At 47.5% G+C, this 21,529-nt stretch overlaps 1 protein-coding gene and 1 long non-coding RNA gene across 3 annotated transcripts; one reads left to right on the top strand and one right to left on the bottom strand.

The window, feature by feature from the left end:
- Positions 1–5,257: 5,257 nt before the first annotated feature.
- On the bottom strand, positions 5,258–9,753 carry LOC132493902 (uncharacterized). Of its 2 annotated transcripts, none has more exons than XR_009533027.1 (4): positions 9,675–9,753; positions 7,532–7,661; positions 7,268–7,346; positions 5,258–5,889 (listed from the first exon to the last, which is right to left on the bottom strand). It is a non-coding gene; the product is annotated as an uncharacterized LOC132493902 (long non-coding RNA). The 2 variants fall into 2 exon arrangements; XR_009533026.1 differs by having other exon boundaries at positions 9,129–9,721.
- Positions 9,754–10,067: 314 nt separating this feature from the next.
- On the top strand, positions 10,068–19,003 carry FZD4 (frizzled class receptor 4). The gene is made up of 2 exons (XM_060104858.1): positions 10,068–10,569; positions 12,694–19,003. Exons 1-2 carry the CDS (start codon positions 10,285–10,287, stop codon positions 14,020–14,022), a joined length of 1,614 nt encoding a protein of 537 aa, XP_059960841.1. The 5' UTR covers positions 10,068–10,284; the 3' UTR covers positions 14,023–19,003.
- The last annotated feature ends 2,526 nt before the right edge of the window (positions 19,004–21,529 follow it).

Below are 21,529 nucleotides of genomic sequence, written 5' to 3' on the forward strand. Positions count from 1 at the left end.
CTAGAGACCCAGGAGAACTGTTGGTGTAGTTACAATCTGAAGTCTAGCAGGCTCAAGACCCAGGAAGAGCCAATAGTTCAGTTCTAGTCTGAAAAGAGGAAGAAAACTGATCTCCCAGATCAAAGGCAGTAAGGCAGGAGGAATTTTCTCATTTCAGGGGAGGGTCAGCCTTCTTATTCTATTTGGATCTACAACTGATTGGATGAGGTCCACCCACATTAGGGAGGGCAATCTGCTTTACTCGGTCTATTGATTTAAATGTTAAACTCATTCAAAAATATCCTCACAGAAACACCCAGAATAATGTTTAACCAAATATCTGGGCACCCTGTGGTCCAGTCAAGTTGACACATAAAATTAACCACATATTCATCATCAGCATTTGGTCTGCAGTCTTTTGGGTAGCAAAATGGCAGCAACAGTTCCAGCCATCACATCCTCACTCAACATCCAAAAGCTGGAGTAAGAAGAGGCAGATGTTTTTGCTATACCCTTTCTAAAAGTTAGGAAAAACATCCCCAAAGATGAGCCCTCCATATCTACCCCTCATTTGTACTCCCATCTCATTGGCTAGAATTATGTCATATGCCCATTCCTAAGCCACTCACTTACAAGGGGAGAGATTTACCCCCATGCCCTAGGACCAGGAAAGAGCTCATCTTCCTCTGAAGCACTCGACAGTTTAATACACTGTTGTTAGAAAGGAAAAAAAGGTTTGGATGGGGCAAGTAGGGGTTGGGGGAAGCTACTGGCTAAACAACTAACAGCGTCTGCCATAATTTCTATTATGTCTTTTTAAAGATATGGACACTGAGGCTCAGAAAGGTTGAATTGATCAGCACCACCCAGCTAGAACTATCAAGTTAAAATTTCCACTCAGATTTCTCTGGCTTTAATTTGCTTGCTCTATTTATAGGTCTATCTGTAGACAGACCTAACTCTGCCCCATACTGTAAACTTGAGCAAGTGCCTTAATCCCTCCAAATTGTCTGTCACTGATAAATAGACACAACAGTACTCCTGACCTTTTAGAGTATCATATTAACTTAGATCATGTATGTAAAGCACTTTAGCTATTATTTATTGCCACTGCATAGTAAAAAGAACATACACTGTACAACTCCAGGAGGCACTATTCACCTAGAATATAAGACAAATTATGCCCCTGGAATTTTACCATAGCATTACCCTTACTAAAAGGCATAGAAAACTTACCTCTAGAGTGAGGAGTGGAGAATTCTTGGATTTAAGTATGACAACACAGGCAAGTTTTAACTCAGTGCCACAACAAACAGGTGAAGGAAAGCCAACAGAATTTTCCAAGCCTCATGGTAAGAACCTTTATATATGTATGCCTTATATTCTCACAAAACCCCTAGGATGATAAAGAAATTTTGTTATTGCTTTTGTTTTTCCTGTAGAGAGTTACTATGGTAGGGCTTAATTCTAAAAAGGAAACAGAATTTCCTGATTTCCTTGCTGGAAGATATTGTCAGTCAGTCAACACCCTTTCCAGGTGGCTCATTGTGTCCCTTGTATTCTAAGTGCCAGGGCTTCAGCATGATGTAGGAGGTACTGAGCTGCAAAGTCAGAAGATCTGGGTCCTAGCTTTGCTCTGTGTCCAGCTAGCAATATCAGAGTGAACAGTCAATGATCATGTACTTTTCTCTCTGTATCCACATTTACCCGTAAATAGGGTGACAAGGTAGACCCATTGGTCTCTAAGGTATCTTCCAGTTCTGACATCCTCTGAGCCACTCCCACCGCTCTGGCCTCATGGGGATGCTGCAATTCTGACTTCATTAGCAGGGATATCTCAGCTCGCCCCTCAAGAGGGGCTTAAACAGTCACAGAAGCAGAAATGAGGAAGCCATTCAACACAGCTCTTCTGAAACACAATGTATGGACAAGGAGGAAGGAGAGATGGGTTGGCTGAGGTAGAGGAGTGACTGGCTGCTCTGAAGGGTGGGCAGGTGAGGCAAGTCTAGTCATCCTTAGTGCATGAGTGGTCATGTGTGGCAGTGCTACTGAGAATGAGAAAGGGCCTGGCTTACAGAAAAATCTATGACCTAGCTCCCTGTATATGCAGTCTGAAGCCTCAGGTCTGAGTAATGGGTCTGCTGCTGTTTACCCATAACCTGGTTTCCACAGCGATCCTGGTTTCTCCAGTAAGGAGGTGGAAGGAAGATGGTGCGATGTGATGGGAGGAGTCCTGGAAGCAGGGTAAAGGATATCTAGTTTTAGCCCCATCTTGGACAAGCCATCTGCACCCATTGGGTCACAGATGCTTTATCTGTTGAGTCCTGCAGCAGATGATCTGGAAGGTTCCTTCCAGGTCTCTGATGATCTAACAGATGTTATCAACTGCTACTGTTTCTTTGCATGTATCTGAAAATTGTTTTCTTAAAATGTGTCTCTTCTTGTTTTATCTTTATTTTTTATTATTATTATTGTTATTATTTTTGGCTGTGCCCTGCGGCACGCGGGATCTTAGTTCCCTGACTAGGGATCGAACCAGTGCCTGCTGCAGTGGAAGTGCAGAGTCTGAACCATTGAACCACCAGGAAAATCCCCTGTCTCTTCTTGTTTTAGAACAGAAATGGTATCGTTTCTTGGAGGCAAAAGAGATAATGAACAAAAACTGGGACAGGGAGGTCGAAAATTCAGTCACATTCTTGAAACTGAAAAATTGAGGGCTACTGAAGGAAAATCAGATAAAAATGCAGGCATCTGTAAATTCCCAGGATGTGATAAATGAGGGATCCTTAATGTCTGTCCTATTTGGGGGAGCAGTTCCAATTACCTTATCAGTGCCCATAGGAAGGACTCATAAATGGTTAACTGATTAACTTTACTATCAATATAACAACTAGGCAAGGAGGTAGGTGATTATAAAAGTTTCCTTGCAGTTCTGATATCTGGATACATTTTGCACCCAGAGGACACTTGTGGAGGCAACAAAGCCTCGAAAGTAGGATGCATAATGTTCAGGTGAACCTGTGTTGGAATAATATCAACTAAGCTATTTACTGCAGGACCCCAGGCAAGTTTTTAATCTCGCAGGCACTGTGTTTCCTCATCTGTAAAATGGAGAGAATAACAGTAGGTACCACACAGGTTTGTTCACTTAACAAATATTTACTGAGCACCTACTAGGCACCAGGGATATATTAGTGAATAACACAGTTAAGACCCGGTCCTCATGGAGATTCTTTCTAGTTAAGAGAGAGACAAAGTTGATAAATAAGCAAGTAAATAACCAAGACAGTGATAGGCATCAATAAGTGCTGTGAAGGAAATAAAACAGAGGAAGGAGTGAGTGACTGAAGGGAAGGGTGAGACATGAGTGTTCAGGGCAGACCTTGCAGAGGAAATGACATTTTTCAGGAAGGAGCAGCCATGGGAAGCTGGGGGAGAGTGGCCTCTAGGCTGAGGAGACAGCAAAGCCTCTATGGTAGGAACTAGCGGGGTATGTTTTAGGAACAGAAGGAAGGTCGCTGTAGCTGGAGTGCAGTGAGCAAGGCAGAGGGTGTGACCGAAGCAGAGGGGAGATGGGGCCAGATCTTACAGGACTTTGTAGGCCTGATGCATTTTAATCCAACAGCAGTGGGAAACCACTGACAGGCTTTCAGCAGGAGAGGAAGCTGATGGTGGAAGCTGATGCGTAAAGATGGCCCTGTTCGCTGTATGGAGGAGACTGCCAATGAGCAGGCCTGTTAGGAGTCAGCTGTAAATGAGGGGTGATAAGGGCTGGGCAATTGGTGGTGGTGGAGACGGAGAGAAGCATTGATAATTCAATACTTCAGGATATACGCTGGAGGGCAAGTGGAGTAAATGAGGTCATCTATGTAAAACACCAAGCACAGTGCCTGATATGAAGGGGCTCAGTCAAGTGCTTGGATAGATAATAGGATCTGGTGTAGCAGGCCTGTTGCAATTCCATAAGTCAAACAGGAATTTGGCAAATACTTAGGTCACAGAGCAGGTTAGCAAGCTGGTTCAACCACTCATTTATTATGTGCCACTTGGGCAAGTCACATTTGGGACCTCAGTTTCCCCATTCAGAAATGAGGAGTGGACCAGGTGAACTCTAAGGCAGCTGCCAGAGCTTACATCCTATGAGTCTTTTTTTTTTTTTTTTTTTGCGGTACATGGGCCTCTCACTGTTGTGGCCTCTCCCATCGTGGAGCACAGGTTCCGGACGCGCAGGCTCAGCGGCCATGGCTCACGGGCCCAGCCGCTCCGCGGCATGTGGGATCTTCCCGGACTGGGGCACAAACCCGCATCCCCTGCATTGGCAGGCGGACTCTCAACCACTGTGCCACCAGGGAAGCCCTATGAGTCTTTTTTTATAGGATGTATCAGTCAGGGTTTGATCAAAGAAGCAGAGTCACTCTGGGTAAGGTAGAATCAAGAATTTATAAAAAGCATCAGACCTTACAAAACTGTGGGAGCCAGTGCAGTACTCTGCAAGGGTACTGGGCCTGAAGTCAGTACAGATCAACCAGGCCTGCAATCAAGAAGGAAAGCTGGGCAAAAAGTTTGGGAAGTTGAGGGCACACTGGAACCACAGGGACAAACTGGATCCTGTGTCTGTCTCTAACTACCTCTAATCTTGAGGATGCAGGTGACCTGCAAAAGCTTGAGCCCTTGGCAACAGAATTACTCAAGCACCTGGCCCAGGACTCGGAGACGCTGAAGGACATAGTGCAGGTCCAGATCCTGCCAGCAAGTGAGCCAGCAGTTAGGGACAACATCCATGAACCGCCACCGTGCCTGGCACTCAACACTGACTTTCAGAGCATAAAGTGCTGCTTCACTTCCACCTCCCCAGTCTCGGGCTAATTTCTCTTGTGGCCAATCCCAATCTAGAACCATGCAAGAGAGGGAATTCTGGAAACTGTAGTTCTACTGTAGCTAAATGGGCACAGTACAAAGCTACCAGTGTCACTCTCTGTCAACTTGGCAGTCACACACCCTTCTTTTAAGTTTTTTTTTTTTTTTTTGCGGGCCTCTCACTGTTGCAGCCTCTCCCATTGTAGAGCACAGGCTCCGGACGCACAGGCTCAGCGGCCATGGCCCACGGGCCCAGCCGCTCCACGGCATGTGGTATCCTCCTGGACCAGGGCATGAGCCCGCGTCCCCTGCATCGGTAGGAGGACCCTCAACCACTGCATCACCAGGGAAGCCCATACACCCTTCTTTTAACCATACTTAACTTCTTATTTATTTATTTATTTATTTGGTTGCACCGGGTCTTAGTTGCCGCACGTGGGCTCCTTAGTTGCAGCATGCAAACTCTTAGTTGTGGCATGCATGTGGGATCTAGTTCCCTGACCAGGGATCGAACCTGGGGCCCCTGCATTGGGAGCACAGAGTCTTATCCACTGTGCCACCAGGGAAGTCCCCATAGTTAACGTCTTCTTTTTAAAAATATTTATTTATTTATTTATTTTTGGTTGTATTGGGTCTTCATTGCTGCGTGCAGGCTTTCTCTAGTTGTGGCGAGCGGGGGCTACTCTTCCTTGCAGTGCACGGGCTTCTCATTGCGGTGGCTTCTCTTGTTTCAGAGCATAGGCTCTAGGTGCGTGGGCTTCAAGAGTTGCAGCACACAGGCTCAGTAGTTGTGGCTCACGGGCTCTAGAGCGCCGGCTCCATAGTTGTGATGCATGGGTTTAGGTGCTCTGCAGCATGAGGGATCTTCACAGACCAGGGCTTGAACCCGTGTCCCCTGCACTGGCAGGCGGATTCTTAACCACTGTGCCACCAGGGAAGTCCCCCATTCATTTATTTATTCAACAACTCTCTATTGAGAGCCTTCATTGGGTCAGGTAGTGTTTTTCTTTGCTGTTCAGCACAGCCTCTAACCTCAGAGGATTGTGAAGGAGACTGAAGAAAACAAAACAAAAAAACAGAAACAAAGAAACCAAACATATAATACAGTAAGAGAGCTCAAGAAAAAGCACTTAACTATAAACAAGCTTGTTTCACTCTTGGTCTCATGTCTTAATCTCCTCCAATGTGACTATAAGCTCCTTGAAGGCAGGGACCTCCTTTTATATCTGCATACCACTCAGTACTCAGCTCAGTGACATGTCCACAATGGTTATTTGGACTAAACATCATTGAACATTTGCTAATGGCTTGACTGATAAATACTGAAATGAAACGAGGTTGTGGAGGTATAAAATGTTTGCATTACTTTTTGTCTCCTGCAAAGGTTATTGGTTGACCATCTGTGCATTAAACCATCACCACCAACAGGTAAGTGTCCTCTGTACCATTTTATTATGCTTGGAAAGAGGAACAACAGGGCTTTGATTCCTTGATACCCAAGAGTTCTATGGTGACTTGATTCTTCTCTGCTAGCTAATGGTGCAACCATTATAAGAAGGGGATTTGGCTCTGCCATTACTTAACCACTTGGGGACTCTGCTTCCTCAACTTTGAGCAAGATTAGTGTTCCCTTCTGCTTTATTCAGTACACATGTTCTTGTTTTATAACTAGCTCGGGTGCAGGGTAAGATGCAGCACCTAGACTGTCCATAAGCCCATGGGATGGGGCATGGCTTCTCCCTATGCTTCTGTTGTCCCACAGTAAATTCCCAATCCTTATGAGGTTTTAGTCGCAGTGAATTTTCCCCTCAAAAACCAAACAGGATAATAATGAACCACTTTCTTGCATTTTCTATCAAGACAGCTCTTTGTGAGTTTTAAATGTTCTGTTCAGATTCAAAGAAGCTGGTTTCTTCATGAGTGGTTGGAATAAGACTTTTCTTGGAAGCTATTGAATATGGATTAGTTGGATTGTTTCGCAGGAAATAAAAAGCAGGCTCTAGGGTGACTACTTCAGCACTTAATTGGGTTAGCAAAGAACTGCAAATGAGAGGTTTCCCTTAGGAGGGAAAGGATGTTTATAGGCGCCCCCCACCCCCCTAGGTGGTGGATTTTAAGCTAAATGTTAGTCTTCAAATGCAGCCTTTAATTTAGGAACCATTACAAGAATCTATGAGAGCAGAAAATGTCAGGTTGAAAAATTAACACATCACAGGAGTTAATTAGAACCCAGCCTCTCATTAGATGCAAATGGAGAGCCCTCCAACTGCCCAACAGCCCGCTGAAGTCATGTTTGTTGCCGCTCCAAAGTGGTTGCATACCTATTACTCAGGGAGTGGACTAAGAAGCTGCTCAGGCACTCAGGCCAGAGCCACTACGGACCCATGGCCTGTCCTTTAGGTTAACAGAAGGTCTATTCCCAAGTCCCTACCTTCTACTCCTCTCCTAAGCGCTCTGCATGTCACAGGGTGGATAGCCTTCTGCCTGGAACTCCCTTGGGGAAGTGTTTTCTGCAACAAAGACAAACATGCCATGCCTGTCACCAGGCGCAGATTGTCGACTGTGTAAACCACTCTGTGAGAGGGAGGCTGAGGCGCTCCAGGCCATTCAGACTTAGTTCTAAGTCGTGGTCTTTGTTTTCTTTCCACATTCAGACTGAAATGTGATTCCCCTGGCTTTCTTTTTTGGAAAATACCTGCGATGAGTTCCATGCCGGGAAAGAAAAGCTGTTGACAGGAAAAGCTTCTGTCGGGCAAGGGGCTTTTTCAAGTGTTCTCAAAGGAGACAGTCGCTTCAAGCAGGCTGAGGCAGGGATTCCCCGGGCTCTAGGAATAAGAGGTCCAGATCACAAAAGTATCATCTTTAACTACGGATTAGGCCAAGTGTCAAGCAGCTTCCTCTGTAAGAGCAGTGCCATGCACACAGACTTCTGGGCCAGGCAGATATGCATCTGAGTCCTTCTCTGTCACTTACTCTGTGTTCTTGGGCAAACTGCTTAACCTCTCGGAGCATCAGTTTTCTCAGGCTGTTGTGTGAAATAAATGACATAATGCATGTAAAGTGTGTAAAACAGTATCTGGCACAAAGTACAGGTTCTATATGAGTTATTTGCTATTGACTTAATGGTATTCCTTCACCCAACACCAGTGGGTTCCCTCTGTGTGCCAGGCCCTGTGCGAGGGACAGCTCCTGCTTCTTGACCTCATGGACTCCATTGTTTAATAAGCCATGTACACATATCTTTAGCACAAAGCAAGCTCCCCCCACCCTCCCCGCAAGTGCTGTAGGAGAAGTGCCAATCGCACATAGCTCTGCTTTGTCCAGTAGCTCAGAATCCTACTGATCATCCCCCTTTGGGCAGCCCTCCAAACTCGGCTACCTCTACCTTCAATTTACCCACAATTCTCTCTGTGTGCACTTACACCTCGAGTTACAGTTGTCTTTTTATTCTTTGTCTCCTCCTGTGAGCTCCTACAGGGTGAGAATCATCTATTCACTTGATTCATTCACCTAATCATTTATTCATCTCTGTAGGCCAATGGTCTCATGCATTACTCTGCAGAGATGAATGAGCACCACATGAGTGGTACAGAGGCCCTTCCAACTTGCATCCAGCCTCTGCCATATGCCAGACTTAGCTGAAATGGGAGGTTATAAACACACATTAAAACTTGGTCCCTGTCATCAAGTCCCTGGAAAACAGTGGTATAAGTGTTGGGCCAAAATACCTCAGGAAGAGAGTAGAAAGCTCTTAACCCAGATCCTCAGACCTGGGCTGCAGAAGATGTCCCACAACAAGAACAATAACCAAGTTATTCGGCGCTTAGGATGTGTCAGTGCGCTCAACAATTTACACGCATTATCTCATTTAACTCAGAACAACTGTGTGGGGGGAGATATGAACTTCCTTATTTTACAGATGGCCAGTCTGAGGCTCCGAGAGGCACACTGGCTTGACCACAGTCCTGCAACGAGTAAATGGCTTAGGAATCCACCTGCTGAGGGTTTCCCTGGCCCGACTGGAAAGTGGAGAGTGTGGGCTAGCACAAAGCTCCGTCCAAGGAGGGGCGGGTGGGGAGAAGGGCTGGTAGTGAGAGGGAAAAGTTGGATCGAAACACGGCTGGCATGAGCCCCAGGACTCCCGCAGAAGCAGAATAAGTCAGAAAGAGATGCAGGCTGCAGGGGAGGGATGCCCGGGAGGCTGGGGAAGGGGAGCCCCGGCGGTTGTGCGCCTTCTCAGCCCCCCATGCACAGGTCAAGCTTCTCCCCTCCTGCCCTCTCACCCTCCCAACCTTATTTAGAAACCGTGTCCCCGAGACAGGAAGGGCGGCGGGCCGAGAAGCACGGAGCGTCCCGGTCTCATTTCCTTTCGAATCCCCCTGTGGAATTTCATTTCATACGGTGAGGAAATCGGAGCGCGAGACCGTTGGCTGGTCGGCTGCTCCGGGGCGCCTCCCCCATTCGCGGCTGGAGACAGACAGCTCCCGGGTGCAGGTCAGGCCGAGGCTGGGGGCGGGGAGAGGGGGCCGGGCTCCAACCCAAGCAAGCTCGGAGTGAAAATAGCTGCGAGCTCACGCTGTACCAGGCACGGTGCTAAGCATTTTACGCGTTATCTCTAATCCTCCCAAGTCTCTTTACGGATGAGGAAACTGACGCCGAGAGGCTGAGCAATTTGCTCAAGGTCACACAGCCGGATTTAAAGGCACAATCTTTGTAAATCCAAATCCCGTGTTCTTTGTATACGTTTCTCTGCTTGAAGGGCAAGTGGCCACGGGCTGAGGTGACAGCTGGAAGTAAAAAAGGAAAAGGGAGCCGACTCCTCTGGGAGCGCTTCTCACCTGGGAGAGAAGGGGCAGGCTGGCCCGGCTGGAGCGTCTAGGCTCCATCCCCGCCTGGCCTCCGAGCGCCGCGAACCGGGTGGGAGGAAAGTGAGAGCCGGGAAGCGGGGCGGAGCGCTACGGGACGGGAGGGAGGGGCGGAGGAGGGGGGCGGGCGGGCGGGAGCCTGACCCTGCCCAGGGCAGAGCGGCCCCGCCCCTCGCTGGCCACGGCGCCCGGCCATTGGAGGGACGTGCTGTCCGTCCCGTCCCGCCACCGCCCAGCAAAACTCCAGCGCCTCGGAGGGCTCGGGTGGTGAGAGCGGTGGGGCGCTGCGTGCTGGCGGGCTTCGCGGAGACCCTGAGCGGCCGCGGCCGGCGCCGTGTTGGGGGCTTGCCGCCTGTAGCCATGACCCTCGCAGTCTGTCCTTCGGCCCCGGCCGGGGGCGTCTAATACCCCACACAGTCGCGCGCAGCTGCGGGAGAGCCCGGCCGCTGCCCCCTCGTCGCCCTTGGCGCCTTATCACACTTCCTTTCCCGGAGCAGCGCGGGCAGCCGGCTCCCCCGTGCAAACTGGGGGTGTCTGCTGGAGCAGCCCTCGCCACCGCCGCCGCTGCCCCCCGGCTCTGGCCATGGCCTGGCGGGGCGCAGGGCCGCGCGTCCTGGGGGCCCCCGGGGGCGTCGGTCTCAGCCTGCGGCTGCTGCTGCTCTTGCTGCTGCTCCTGAGGCCGGCGCGGGGCTTCGGGGACGAGGAGGAGCGGCGCTGCGACCCCATCCGCATCTCTATGTGCCAGAACCTGGGCTACAACGTGACCAAGATGCCCAACCTGGTGGGGCACGAGCTGCAGACGGACGCCGAGCTGCAGCTGACAACTTTCACGCCGCTCATCCAGTACGGCTGCTCCAGCCAGCTGCAGGTGGGCGCCCCTACCCCGGGCGGGACCCCTAGGGCAGGGACGCCCCAAACTAACTCCGTGGAGCCCTTGCCAAGTCGAGCCCCCTGCCCCCTTCCTAAGTCTGAAGGGTATTAACTATCCTGGAGAAGTGATTTCCATTCCCACCCCCACTTTTCTGTCCCTTCTCAGGGACTGGAAGCCAAAACATTGTGTAAGTCATCTGGCCTGCGAAAGGACCCACTCTTACACCCCGCCCTTCCGTTTTTCTCCCCTGCCCACCCGTGTCTGGCCAAGCCCCTAACCCCAGTGGAGCTGAGAGTTATCTTTGCCAAGGATTCTGGCCGCCGCTGCTCGGTGGGCGAGTCCCAGGCAGGGCAGCCAGCTGCAGCTAAGACTTGGAAGGAGAGATAAGGAGACGGGGAACTTCCCCTCCCTCACCGACCTCCTTCCTCCCCCCATATTTTTTGGGTGTGTTATTAAATGAAACACCCCTGCCCCGTTTCTGCAGAATGGCCCCTCGCGTCGTCCTGCATGATTTTAGAGGTCATGCAGTAAGGAATGGCTGCGATGGCTTGAGTTCCTTCTTAGCCTCAGGGTTAAGGGCAGGTTTAGTACTTGGCGGGGGAGAAGATACCACTCGGGAAAAAGGCGTTAGTATGGTCAAGCTCCAGAAGGTAGTTTGTGTATTGGAAGGTTTTTAGGGTTTTTTTGTTTGTTTTTGCAGTCATTAAAAATGTTAAAGCTTATGTAATAATGTAGAAAATGTTCATCCTACCATACAAAGTGAAGAAGTTGCATATACAGGGTGATTATAATCTTATAACAACAACCAGTTCATTAAAAAAAAAAAAAAAAGAACCGAAAGGAAATTTTTAAAAATGTTAACACTGGTTGTGTTTTGATTGGTGAGGCTACGAGTGATTTTTAGAAATTTAGAAAAGAGAGAAGTTGGGGGAAATAGAGGATAGTTATCCAGGCTAAAAGCTTTAGAAATCTGTGGTTCTGATTGTAACTTTTGAGAGATAAGAAACAGGCAGGCAGCTGACTTACTAGGTGCATGTTTTTACACAGGTCGTTTGAAAAGTTGGATTGTGGTTTCAGAAAGATGGTTGGGATTAGACCTGTTGCTGGTAAAATGTCCCTTTGGAAGTTTCAGGACTTTAGAACTAGGTTATAAAAACGTAAGAAAATGATTCTCTAGCTCTCAGTTTGGAAACAGCACATATCCTGACATCAGTGACAATTTTGTTGGCGAAACAGCTTTTGCAGGGATATATATTTTTAATTACATGTATCCTGGGGAGGCAGCCAAGCTGTTTTGAAGGACAGGACTGGATCCCTTTACATGCTGGAAAATAGTTACTTGTAACTCTAGACTTCATAGACAACATCTGTAAGGAGCCAAGCAGACTGTTTATCAATGCTGGAGGAATTGAGGACAGCAACTGGACTCTCCCCTGCTGGTACTGCAGTTTCAGGGACTGAACATTTATATTTTCCTATTGTGCTTCATTATTATTCTTTGAGGAAACCTGGCCAAACAAACCCCTGGTATCCAGAGGCTTCAACCTGCATCCCATCCTTGGATTTAACAGTATCTCAGTGAGGACATTTTCTCTTTCAATATGAGAGTGGTTAAAAAAAATAATTTTAGGGGATAAAATAAAGAAAGGAGAGAATATTAACATGAGAAAAGCCGTATCTACTTTTTTTTTTACATTTATTTTTACGGTGATAAATGGGGGTAAAAATAAATCACCCCATCACCCAAAGGACCGAGTCATTTGATTAGTTTGTCCAGCTCTTTCAATAGTAGCTGAAAGGGGAGGGAGACTCAAAGTCAGCTTTTTAAGGTTTATTTCCCTAAGTGTTGTGCAAAAAGGGATTATGTAATGCTTCAGGTCCCTTTTATATATTTATTTATCTATGTTCTCCTGGAAAGGATTACTAGACCCAAAAGAAGAAAAGTGTGCAAGTGATGGATTATTAGGTACATTTGTTTGAGGTCAGAGTCAACAGGCACCCCGTAGACTGATTTAAAAGTAGATGCGTACTTTGCCCAGAAGCATTCAAGTCAGTTTTGTGCAAGCCTTTGGTCAAACTTCCAAGTCATTGTTTTCTTTGCTCGTTTCATGACTTTTCCAGTTCTTCCTTTGTTCCGTGTATGTGCCCATGTGCACAGAGAAGGTCAATATCCCCATCGGCCCCTGCGGCGGGATGTGTCTTTCGGTCAAGAGACGTTGCGAGCCTGTCCTGAAGGAATTTGGATTTGCCTGGCCAGAGAGCCTGAACTGCAGCAAATTCCCACCACAGAATGACCACAACCACATGTGCATGGAAGGGCCAGGTGATGAGGAGGTGCCCTTACCTCACAAAACCCCCGTCCAGCCTGGGGAAGAGTGCCATTCCGTGGGAACCAACTCTGATCAGTACATCTGGGTGAAGAGGAGCCTGAACTGTGTTCTCAAGTGTGGCTATGATGCTGGCTTATACAGCCGCTCGGCCAAGGAGTTCACCGATATCTGGATGGCCGTGTGGGCCAGCCTGTGCTTCATCTCCACCGCCTTCACTGTGCTGACCTTCCTGATCGATTCTGCCAGGTTTTCCTACCCGGAGCGCCCCATCATATTTCTCAGTATGTGCTATAATATTTATAGCATTGCTTATATTGTCAGGCTGACTGTCGGCCGGGAAAGGATATCCTGCGATTTTGAAGAGGCAGCAGAACCTGTTCTCATCCAAGAAGGACTTAAGAACACAGGATGTGCAATCATTTTCTTGCTGATGTACTTTTTTGGAATGGCCAGTTCCATCTGGTGGGTTATTCTGACACTCACTTGGTTTTTGGCAGCGGGACTCAAATGGGGTCATGAAGCCATTGAAATGCACAGCTCTTATTTCCACATTGCAGCCTGGGCTATCCCTGCAGTGAAAACCATTGTCATCTTGATTATGAGACTGGTGGATGCAGATGAACTCACTGGCCTGTGCTATGTGGGCAACCAAAACCTTGATGCCCTCACGGGCTTTGTGGTGGCTCCCCTCTTCACTTACTTGGTGATTGGAACTTTGTTCATTGCTGCAGGCTTGGTGGCCTTGTTCAAAATTCGGTCGAATCTTCAAAAGGATGGGACAAAGACAGACAAGTTGGAAAGGCTGATGGTCAAGATTGGGGTCTTCTCAGTCCTGTACACGGTGCCTGCAACCTGTGTGATTGCCTGTTATTTCTATGAAATCTCCAACTGGGCGCTGTTCCGGTATTCCGCAGATGACTCCAATATGGCGGTTGAGATGTTGAAAATTTTTATGTCTTTGCTGGTAGGCATCACTTCAGGCATGTGGATTTGGTCTGCCAAAACTCTTCACACGTGGCAGAAGTGTTCCAACAGATTGGTGAATTCTGGGAAGGTAAAGAGAGAAAAAAGAGGGAATGGTTGGGTGAAGCCTGGGAGAGGCAATGAAACTGTGGTATAAGGCTAGCCAGCCTCCATGCTTTCCAGATTTTGAAGGGGGCACGCCAGCATTGCGGTGCAAATGCTACTAAAAGCTTCATGCAGTGAATCTCAGTTTGAACAAGCTAGCAACACTTAAGTGACCCCCATAACCCTCCACCACTCTCCCCCGTCTCCCCCCAGCATCATAAAACTAATGATTTTGCTGCGGACTTTGGAATGATCCAAAAATGGAAAAGCCAGTTAGAGGCTTTCAAAGCTGTGAAGAATCAAAACATTGATCACTTTAGCAGGTCGCAGCTTGGAGCGTGGAGGTCCTGCCTAGATTCCAGGAGGTCCAGGGCGATGCTGCTTTTCCCTGCAGGGTGGGATTTGAGCTGTGAGTAGGCAACTTGCAGGGAGAAAGATTAACTTTTTTAACCCTTAAAAATTTTTAAATACTAACTGGGTCTTTCAGATAGCAAAGCAATCTATAAACACTGGAAATGCTGGGTTCAGAGAAGTGTTACAAGAGTTTTATAGTTTGGCTGGTCTAACATAAACATTTTCTGTGGTGTACTGTCTGCTGTTTAGAACTTTGTGGATTGCTCTCCCAAGAGGTGGTGTCAGAATCTTTCAGTGCCTTTGTCATAAAACAGAATTGTTTGAACAAACAAAAGTTCTGTACAAACACACAGAAGGTATCCAGTGGATTTTTCTTCTCCCTCTTCCTCTTAAATTTCAACAGCTCTGTCCTAGGCTGCTGCTGTTTTCTCCATTTTACATTAATGACTCAAAAACAGGTATTTTTTATAGGAACTTTTGCACTGCAGCATGCCTAATGAGGGGGAAAGGAAGGGTGATTCACTTTCTTGACAATCACTTAATTCAGAGGAAAATGATATTTACCAAGTCGACTTACCTTACCCACCCCAGAGACCGACTGCATTGAGCAATGGGGACTTAATATATTTTACTTGGTGTGATTGCATCTATGCAGACGCCAGTCTGGAAGAGCTAAAATGTTAAGTTTCTTGGCAACTTTGCATTCACACAGATTAGCTATGTAATTTGTGTGTGTCAATTACAATTAAAAGCACATTCTTGGACCATGACATAACAGTTACTCAGCTGACTTTAAAGCTATGGTCAGCTTGCATTCTCAGAATGATAGTGCCTTTTTTTTTCCTTTAGCATAAGAATGTTATCAGAGTCTGGTCTACTTACCACAATGGAGACTTTTTCAATTTTGTAAAGGGAGCTAAAGACAGCTAATCCAACTACTTGGTGCATAATTATTTCCTAGTAATTGGCAAGGGCTCCGTGTAAGATTTCCTTGGAGGCAGTGTGGCCTGGAGTATTTATATGGTGCTTAATGAATCTCCAGAATGCCAGCCAGGAGCTTGATTGGTTCGTAGGGAATAAAGTGTAGACCATATGAAATGAACTGCAAACTCTAACAGCACAGGTCTTAATTGCCTTTTGCAGAGGTATCCAGAGCTTTTAAAATTTATGCTTTATGTTCCTTGCAAGGGGGTACCCCCTAGCAGACTCGCAAAAGCTGCAATTCTTTTAAAATTGTAACTGGCCTTTCTCCTAACCCGCCTCAGGCCTTCTAATCACCAGACCTCTGGGACAAATTATTGACGATGTCACAGGTTGCTGTCCTTGAAGTTCATACCTGTCTTTGCTTCAGCAACTACCTTGCGATGACTCATTTATTTATTTATTCATGCTCCTCCCCCCTTTAAAACAGGTAGGGAAGCTCTTTTATCACATTTCTTTGTGGAAAAATATTTCCAGGGACTCAAAATTCCAAATAGGAGTTCAAATTCTGGAAATAAGCATGTCTTTTTTTGTTTGAGCTTTATGCCCCCCTGGTTTGACATTTTCCTTTCTTCTTTCTCTGTTGTGGTGTGGTTCTTGACCTGTCTGAGATGAAGATACACGTAAGGTCTGTTGCATGTTTTGGAAGGCAAAGTCTTGGGGCTTTGGACACAGATGCTAAGTGGGCACCGGTGGCCCCTGCTGTGTGTGCTGAGCCTGAGTACCTTGGCTGGACTCTGGGTCAGGGCTCCAGGAGCATGAGAAATGATCCCCAGAAGGACCAGTTGAACTCCATCTGAGACTGCATCGCCTATGAAATGTAAAATGTGAACGCCCCGTGCTGCTTGCAGATGGTTCCCATAGCTGGCCGGGGCCCTGGAGCATGCACCCAGGGGCAGAGCCTGCCCTTACTCACGCTCCGCTCCAGTGTCTTGGGAGTTGTGCGGAGACTCTGGCCCAGGAAAGGAAAGAAGGACCAGGCAGGGGATTGTAATGCAGTTCTCTTTGTAATGTTTCAGTGATCGTGTGACCGACGCAGCACCTAGCAGAGGGCCCGGCATGGAGAGGGTGCTCAGTATTTATGAATAGTAACAAATAAGTAACAATAAGAGTACTTGGGTGAACCTGGACCCCCAAGTTTTGGAGCTTTCTGGGTTGTAACGTGTCTCTTCCATAAATCTCTTGCCTTCACAGGAGAAATATATATTTGATCAGAAGTCGTCATCGGTGCAGAATAGATGAGTAGCCTTGGCAATGTCACAGGCTTATAGGCCGTTCCTTTCACATTCCAGACCATGGAGAGTGTTTACGGTTTTAAGAAAGGAGCTTTGTGGCCGAAGAGTTAGATATCAGTTACCTTGAAACGAATCCATCACCTGTTAAGTTGGTATTGGTTTTAAAAAAGGTTAATTATCAGCACATTTATTGAGTGCTAAGTGTGTGTAAAGCCCTGTGTTAGGCACCTTAGGGGATGTCAGGGAGAATCAGCTCTGTTCTTCTAACCGACCTGGACTGGGATGCCCCTGGGTCTGCTGAACTTGGCCATTGGTTTCAGGAAGTCGCAGGGGCTACTGAATTGCCATCTGTTCCACTGTCACCATCCCATAAACCTCTTCCTGGGTCTTTCTCCCTTTAACCCATCACTTATCCCTTCCCAGGATTCCTTGCAAATCGATTCACAGGGGCTTTGCCAGAAAGCATCAGCTCTGTTTCATGACAGTCTCCATGGAAATCTCCTAGGAAGATCACCAACATCGGCTACAGGGACATGAACTCCCACATCTAATACGGCTTCGGGAGCAGGCAGTTTAGGGCTTGGGGTGTTCTGGTGACTCGTACAGGTGAATTTGAGGACAGCATCTTGCTAGGGAAAAGGTTAGCGTTCTTTTTCTTTCTCGGAAATCTAGGATAAGTAGGTATAGTTATAGCTTCCTACAAAAATCCCTTGGCCTCAACAGGGACCAAGGGCACCTCTGTCCAGCCTCCTCTCTGGCATACTCCTTTCTCCTCCTTCATAAAGGCCACACCTCAGGGCAGAGGAACATGGGAAGAGTGGAACTGGCCAGGACCGCCTGATGGAGCTACTTGGTTGATTCATATCCTTTTTCCTCTATGGAGACCCGTCTCCTGATCTCTGAGACTGCTTCTGATCTGGCAGCTTACTCAGGGACCTGGAACAGGAGAAGCGGTGACACTTTTTATTTCCCTGAGATGCTCTTTGACTTTGCTTTCCCCTGGCCCTCCCTCCCCTGCATCCCCCAAACCTGGAACCTGGGAAACTTCTGTATGTAGCTTCTGAATTGTGATGTTACCAGCACCCCCAGCCCTGTCCTCTCTGGCCCCCCTCAGCCCCCGGTCACAGAATTCAGTGCTGGAAACCAAGCCGAGGCCCGAGGGTGTAAAGAGAAACTCGACAGCCTCAGCCCTGGAAGGCAGACTCAACTTAAGATTTCACCAGGATGGTGCAAGCCTCGGCTTCTAGCGAGGTGGCCACAACGTCAGTTAGGGGAGAGGGCTATGGAGCCCAGACTCTGGAAGGAGCCCCCAGAATCGATCTGTTATACATCCTGCAGTTTATTCTGTGATAGAGGAGATTGGAGAGGCTTGCTATTCCAGCCAGAGATGTCGAGTCATTGGACTCTGATGGTTCTTTTTGTTCCTTTATTATACTTGGGTTCAGAGTCCCCGTCTGGGTTTGTATTATGTCTGGCAAAGGACCCGGGTTCTCGTTTTTCTTCTGGGCCTAGGCTGTAGATCTTGGAAACTCCTAGGAGAGCATTTTGCTCCTACCAAGGATCAGATACCAGAGCCTTAAATAATGGATGTTGTTTCGCTGCGGCCTGGTTTGAGCTGTCTGCTGCCGCCTCTTGCCACGCACATGTGCAGTGATGGCCCCCTGGGTCTTACCTGGAGGGAAGTGAACCCCGGATCTCCCCAGTAGGCCTCTTCTCCTTGGTACACCCAGTTGCCCGTTCCTGGTTTGCCTTATTTCCCTTCTTCTTTGCATCAGCAAATTCCCAGGATTCACCCAGGCAACTTGTAGAGGGCCTGCTTGGGGTCCTATGAGCCGTGTCCTCCAAGCTTTTGTAGCTCCCTGATCGCCTACAATATTCAGTACATGACCACTGTCATCCCAGAAGGCTTCTGGGGAGGGGGCGAGAGCCCCTGCCCCCTGGAGGCTGGGTCCATCTGCTCTCCCAGGTGTGCACCTTCCCCCATCCTGCTGAGGGCTCGGGCTGGTATGGCTGAGGGTTTGGGGAGGGGAGGCTGCTCTCCAGGTGTCTCCCCGTGGGGCATCTCGGTGGTCCTGAATTTTTTCCTACCTCACAGGGATGTTGTGAGACTTTAGAAGGAAGGAGGACAAAGGCCCCTTGAGCTCTTTGTAGGAAAGGCAGAATAAATATCAGGTGTGATCTATGCAGAGATGAAATCCGGCCTGCTGGTGAGGCAGACACGCTTGTGCTCTGTGGCTGTTCTCGGGCCCCCGTGCCACCCGAGCTCCGGCCACCTCGAGGCCTACCTGAGGGACTTTCAGATGTTCGACACAGAGGTACCAGGCAGACCCTCCTACGTGCCCTGAACGAGTTGCTGAACGTCAGAGGAAATGGACCCTGTTTTTGAGGATGTACAAACGTATGTCTGCATTGATGTCTGTACTGTAAATTTCTAATTTATCACTGTACAAAAATAAATAAACTTTGCTATTTAATTTTTGTATCAAAGGAAAATAAAGTTTTGTTTAGTAGCTGGTGTGTGATTTGGCCTATTCCTGCAGGTGCCTGAAAGCCCCTGGGAAGCGTGCTTACCCAGCAGTGAGAAATAGAGAATTGGGTTTGCAGGGCTGAGGGAGAGCCTCTTTCCGAGAGCCTCGTCGTCTTTTTTTTTTTTTTTTTTTTTTGCTGGTGCTATTCCCCCCCCCCCCCCGGGATTTCTCTTGGGTCAGCAAACCCCCGAGATCCAAAGTCAACAGACTTTATCACTACTGTGGTCATCAGTAACACTCAAGTGGTCACATGATACTTCGGATGTGACTATAGTTCTCAAGCTGTCGTCACCCCATGACACCCCTTTTTGGCATTTCCAATACATGTAACCATTTTTAAACACCTTCCCAGTCCCCTTGACTTAATCTGGCAGCCTGCAAAAAATTTCCCTATCACTGCTAGAGCTTCAGGCCTCTTGAAGAGGGGAAAGAGAGCTTTTTTTTTAACTTCAGATTTTCATTTAAAGTTTTTTTATTTTTCTGGTTACAAAATGGTTCTGTTTCGTGTAATAGACATGGGAGTATGTTGTATCAGTCAGCCAGGAAAATGACTTTAGCTAAATTTATAAGTTGGGTGGTCTGTGTCCCCATATCCAGAAAAGCCATCAGACAAAGCAAATTCAAGGCCATTAGCAGGACACTGTCATGGGAGCAAGTAGTATTATGGACCACACAGACAGAGGGTAGCGAAGTCACTGCCATTGGAGACGGCTGCTGATGTCCCAGAGAACATCAGCCCTCTTGGTTTGCCTTTCAATTGCTTTCCACCCCTTGGTCTCACCTGAATACCACCCTGTTTTAGTGTGAGTAAAAAGCCCAGGGAGCAAGAATCTGCAATGCTCTTCTCCTTCGCTGCAGATCGCTATTGTATTTTATCTCAAACCATACCTGAAAGGAGGCATGTAATTTAAATTCTCTTACCTGTAAGGCCGGCTGTGTTTCTCATTTCATTACTACTCATTATGTAATTATATGACGTTAAGGAAAATTCAACACAAGCTGGAATGAATTCATAATCCATTGCACTTGTAGAAACACTTTCCGTATAGAAAATATTTTTATTTACACGATTTCATTTTTTGCTCATGGCACCTCTCGGGTAAGCAGCGCAGGCACTACTCTTCTTTCGAGATGAGAACTGAAACTTGCCGGGAGTACCTCCGTGGGTGAGTAGCCTGTGGGCTAACCTTGTTCTCTCATGCCTAGCCCAGGGTTTTGTTTTCGTTCTACACTCAGTTGTGGGTTGAATCGTGTCTGCCCCAAAGACACGCTGAAGTCCTAACCCCCTTTACCTGTGAATGTGAATTTATTTGGAAGTAGGGTCTTTGCGGACATAATCAAGATGAGCTCCTACTAGATGAGTGTGGGGCTAATCCAATAACTGGTGTCCTTATAACAAGAGGGGAATTTGAACACAGACACAGGAGAACGCCATGGGAAGGCAGAGGCGGAGATTAGAGTGATACAGCTACAGGGTAAGAAATACCAAGGATTGCCAACCACCACCTGAAGCTGGGAGAGGCATGGAAGGTTCTTCTTCAGAGCCTCCAATAGAAGCCAACCTTGCCAAAACCTGGGTGTGGACTTCTATCCTCCAGAACTGTGTGAGAATAAATTCCTGTGTCTTAAGCCACCCAGTTTGTTTCGGTAGCCCTAGGAAACTAACACGCTCTATTCCTCTGATTTTTTTTACTGCAAATAGTTCACTGAGAATGGGTAAATGTTTTGGCAGGCAACTCAATAATGAGACCTGGCCATGAGCTTCTGTTGTTTAAGGATTATGTAGCATAATCACTCTTGTAAGTTTCTTTATCTGCAAGCTGGACACCTCTAGAATAAACCCCAGGACCCTGGACACTCAGCTGATCTGGACTGGTCTTAGCTGCTCTCCCGTCCACCCACCCCTGATAGGAGCTCCATACGCAGGGCTGGGACCTTGACTGGAATGTGGCCTAAGGGTTTTTTAGCATTTCTGTCCTGAGAACTGATTTTTTCTCTTTCCCATTTTAGCTTTCACATGCAATCATAATTTTAAAGTTGAGCAGACTCTTGACTAAAGAGGTCAGCCTTGGCCTCCTGTCTTCAGAGTTTCTGTGAACAGAAATAAACCACACTCGGAGAAGGGCGTTGTCCTCTGCTCAGTTTTCCTTCACCATGCAGCTGGGGTGTAGGACTGGGAACATCTCGCTAAATGTTTTGAAAATGTTGGACCTGCAAAGGTTTAGTCCAAAAAGTTTTCAGAATGGACCTTGGTCCCACCTGAAATTCCCAGAATCACCCTGTCCTTTTCCTTAGGCAGAGAAACCACGGAATCATCTGTTCTCACAGCAAAGGATTCCAACTTCTCAAACCCCCAGGGAGAGAGAATAAAAAGTAAGATTTATTACATTTCACATCAACCGCCTGATTTTCATCAGCCTCCCACATGGTTTCCTATAAGCACCCGATCCCGTGTTCACCC

This window comes from Mesoplodon densirostris, chromosome 7 (assembly GCF_025265405.1).
Source record: "Mesoplodon densirostris isolate mMesDen1 chromosome 7, mMesDen1 primary haplotype, whole genome shotgun sequence".
NCBI classification, from domain to species: Eukaryota; Metazoa; Chordata; class Mammalia; order Artiodactyla; family Ziphiidae; genus Mesoplodon; species Mesoplodon densirostris.

Coding starts and splice junctions, on each gene's coding strand:
- FZD4 (XM_060104858.1), top strand. CDS start 10,285: ATGGCCTGGCGGGGCGCAGGGCCGCGCGTCCTGGGGGCCCCCGGGGGC. Junction 10,570..12,693: donor GCTGCTCCAGCCAGCTGCAG/GTGGGCGCCCCT, acceptor TGACTTTTCCAG/TTCTTCCTTTGTTCCGTGTA.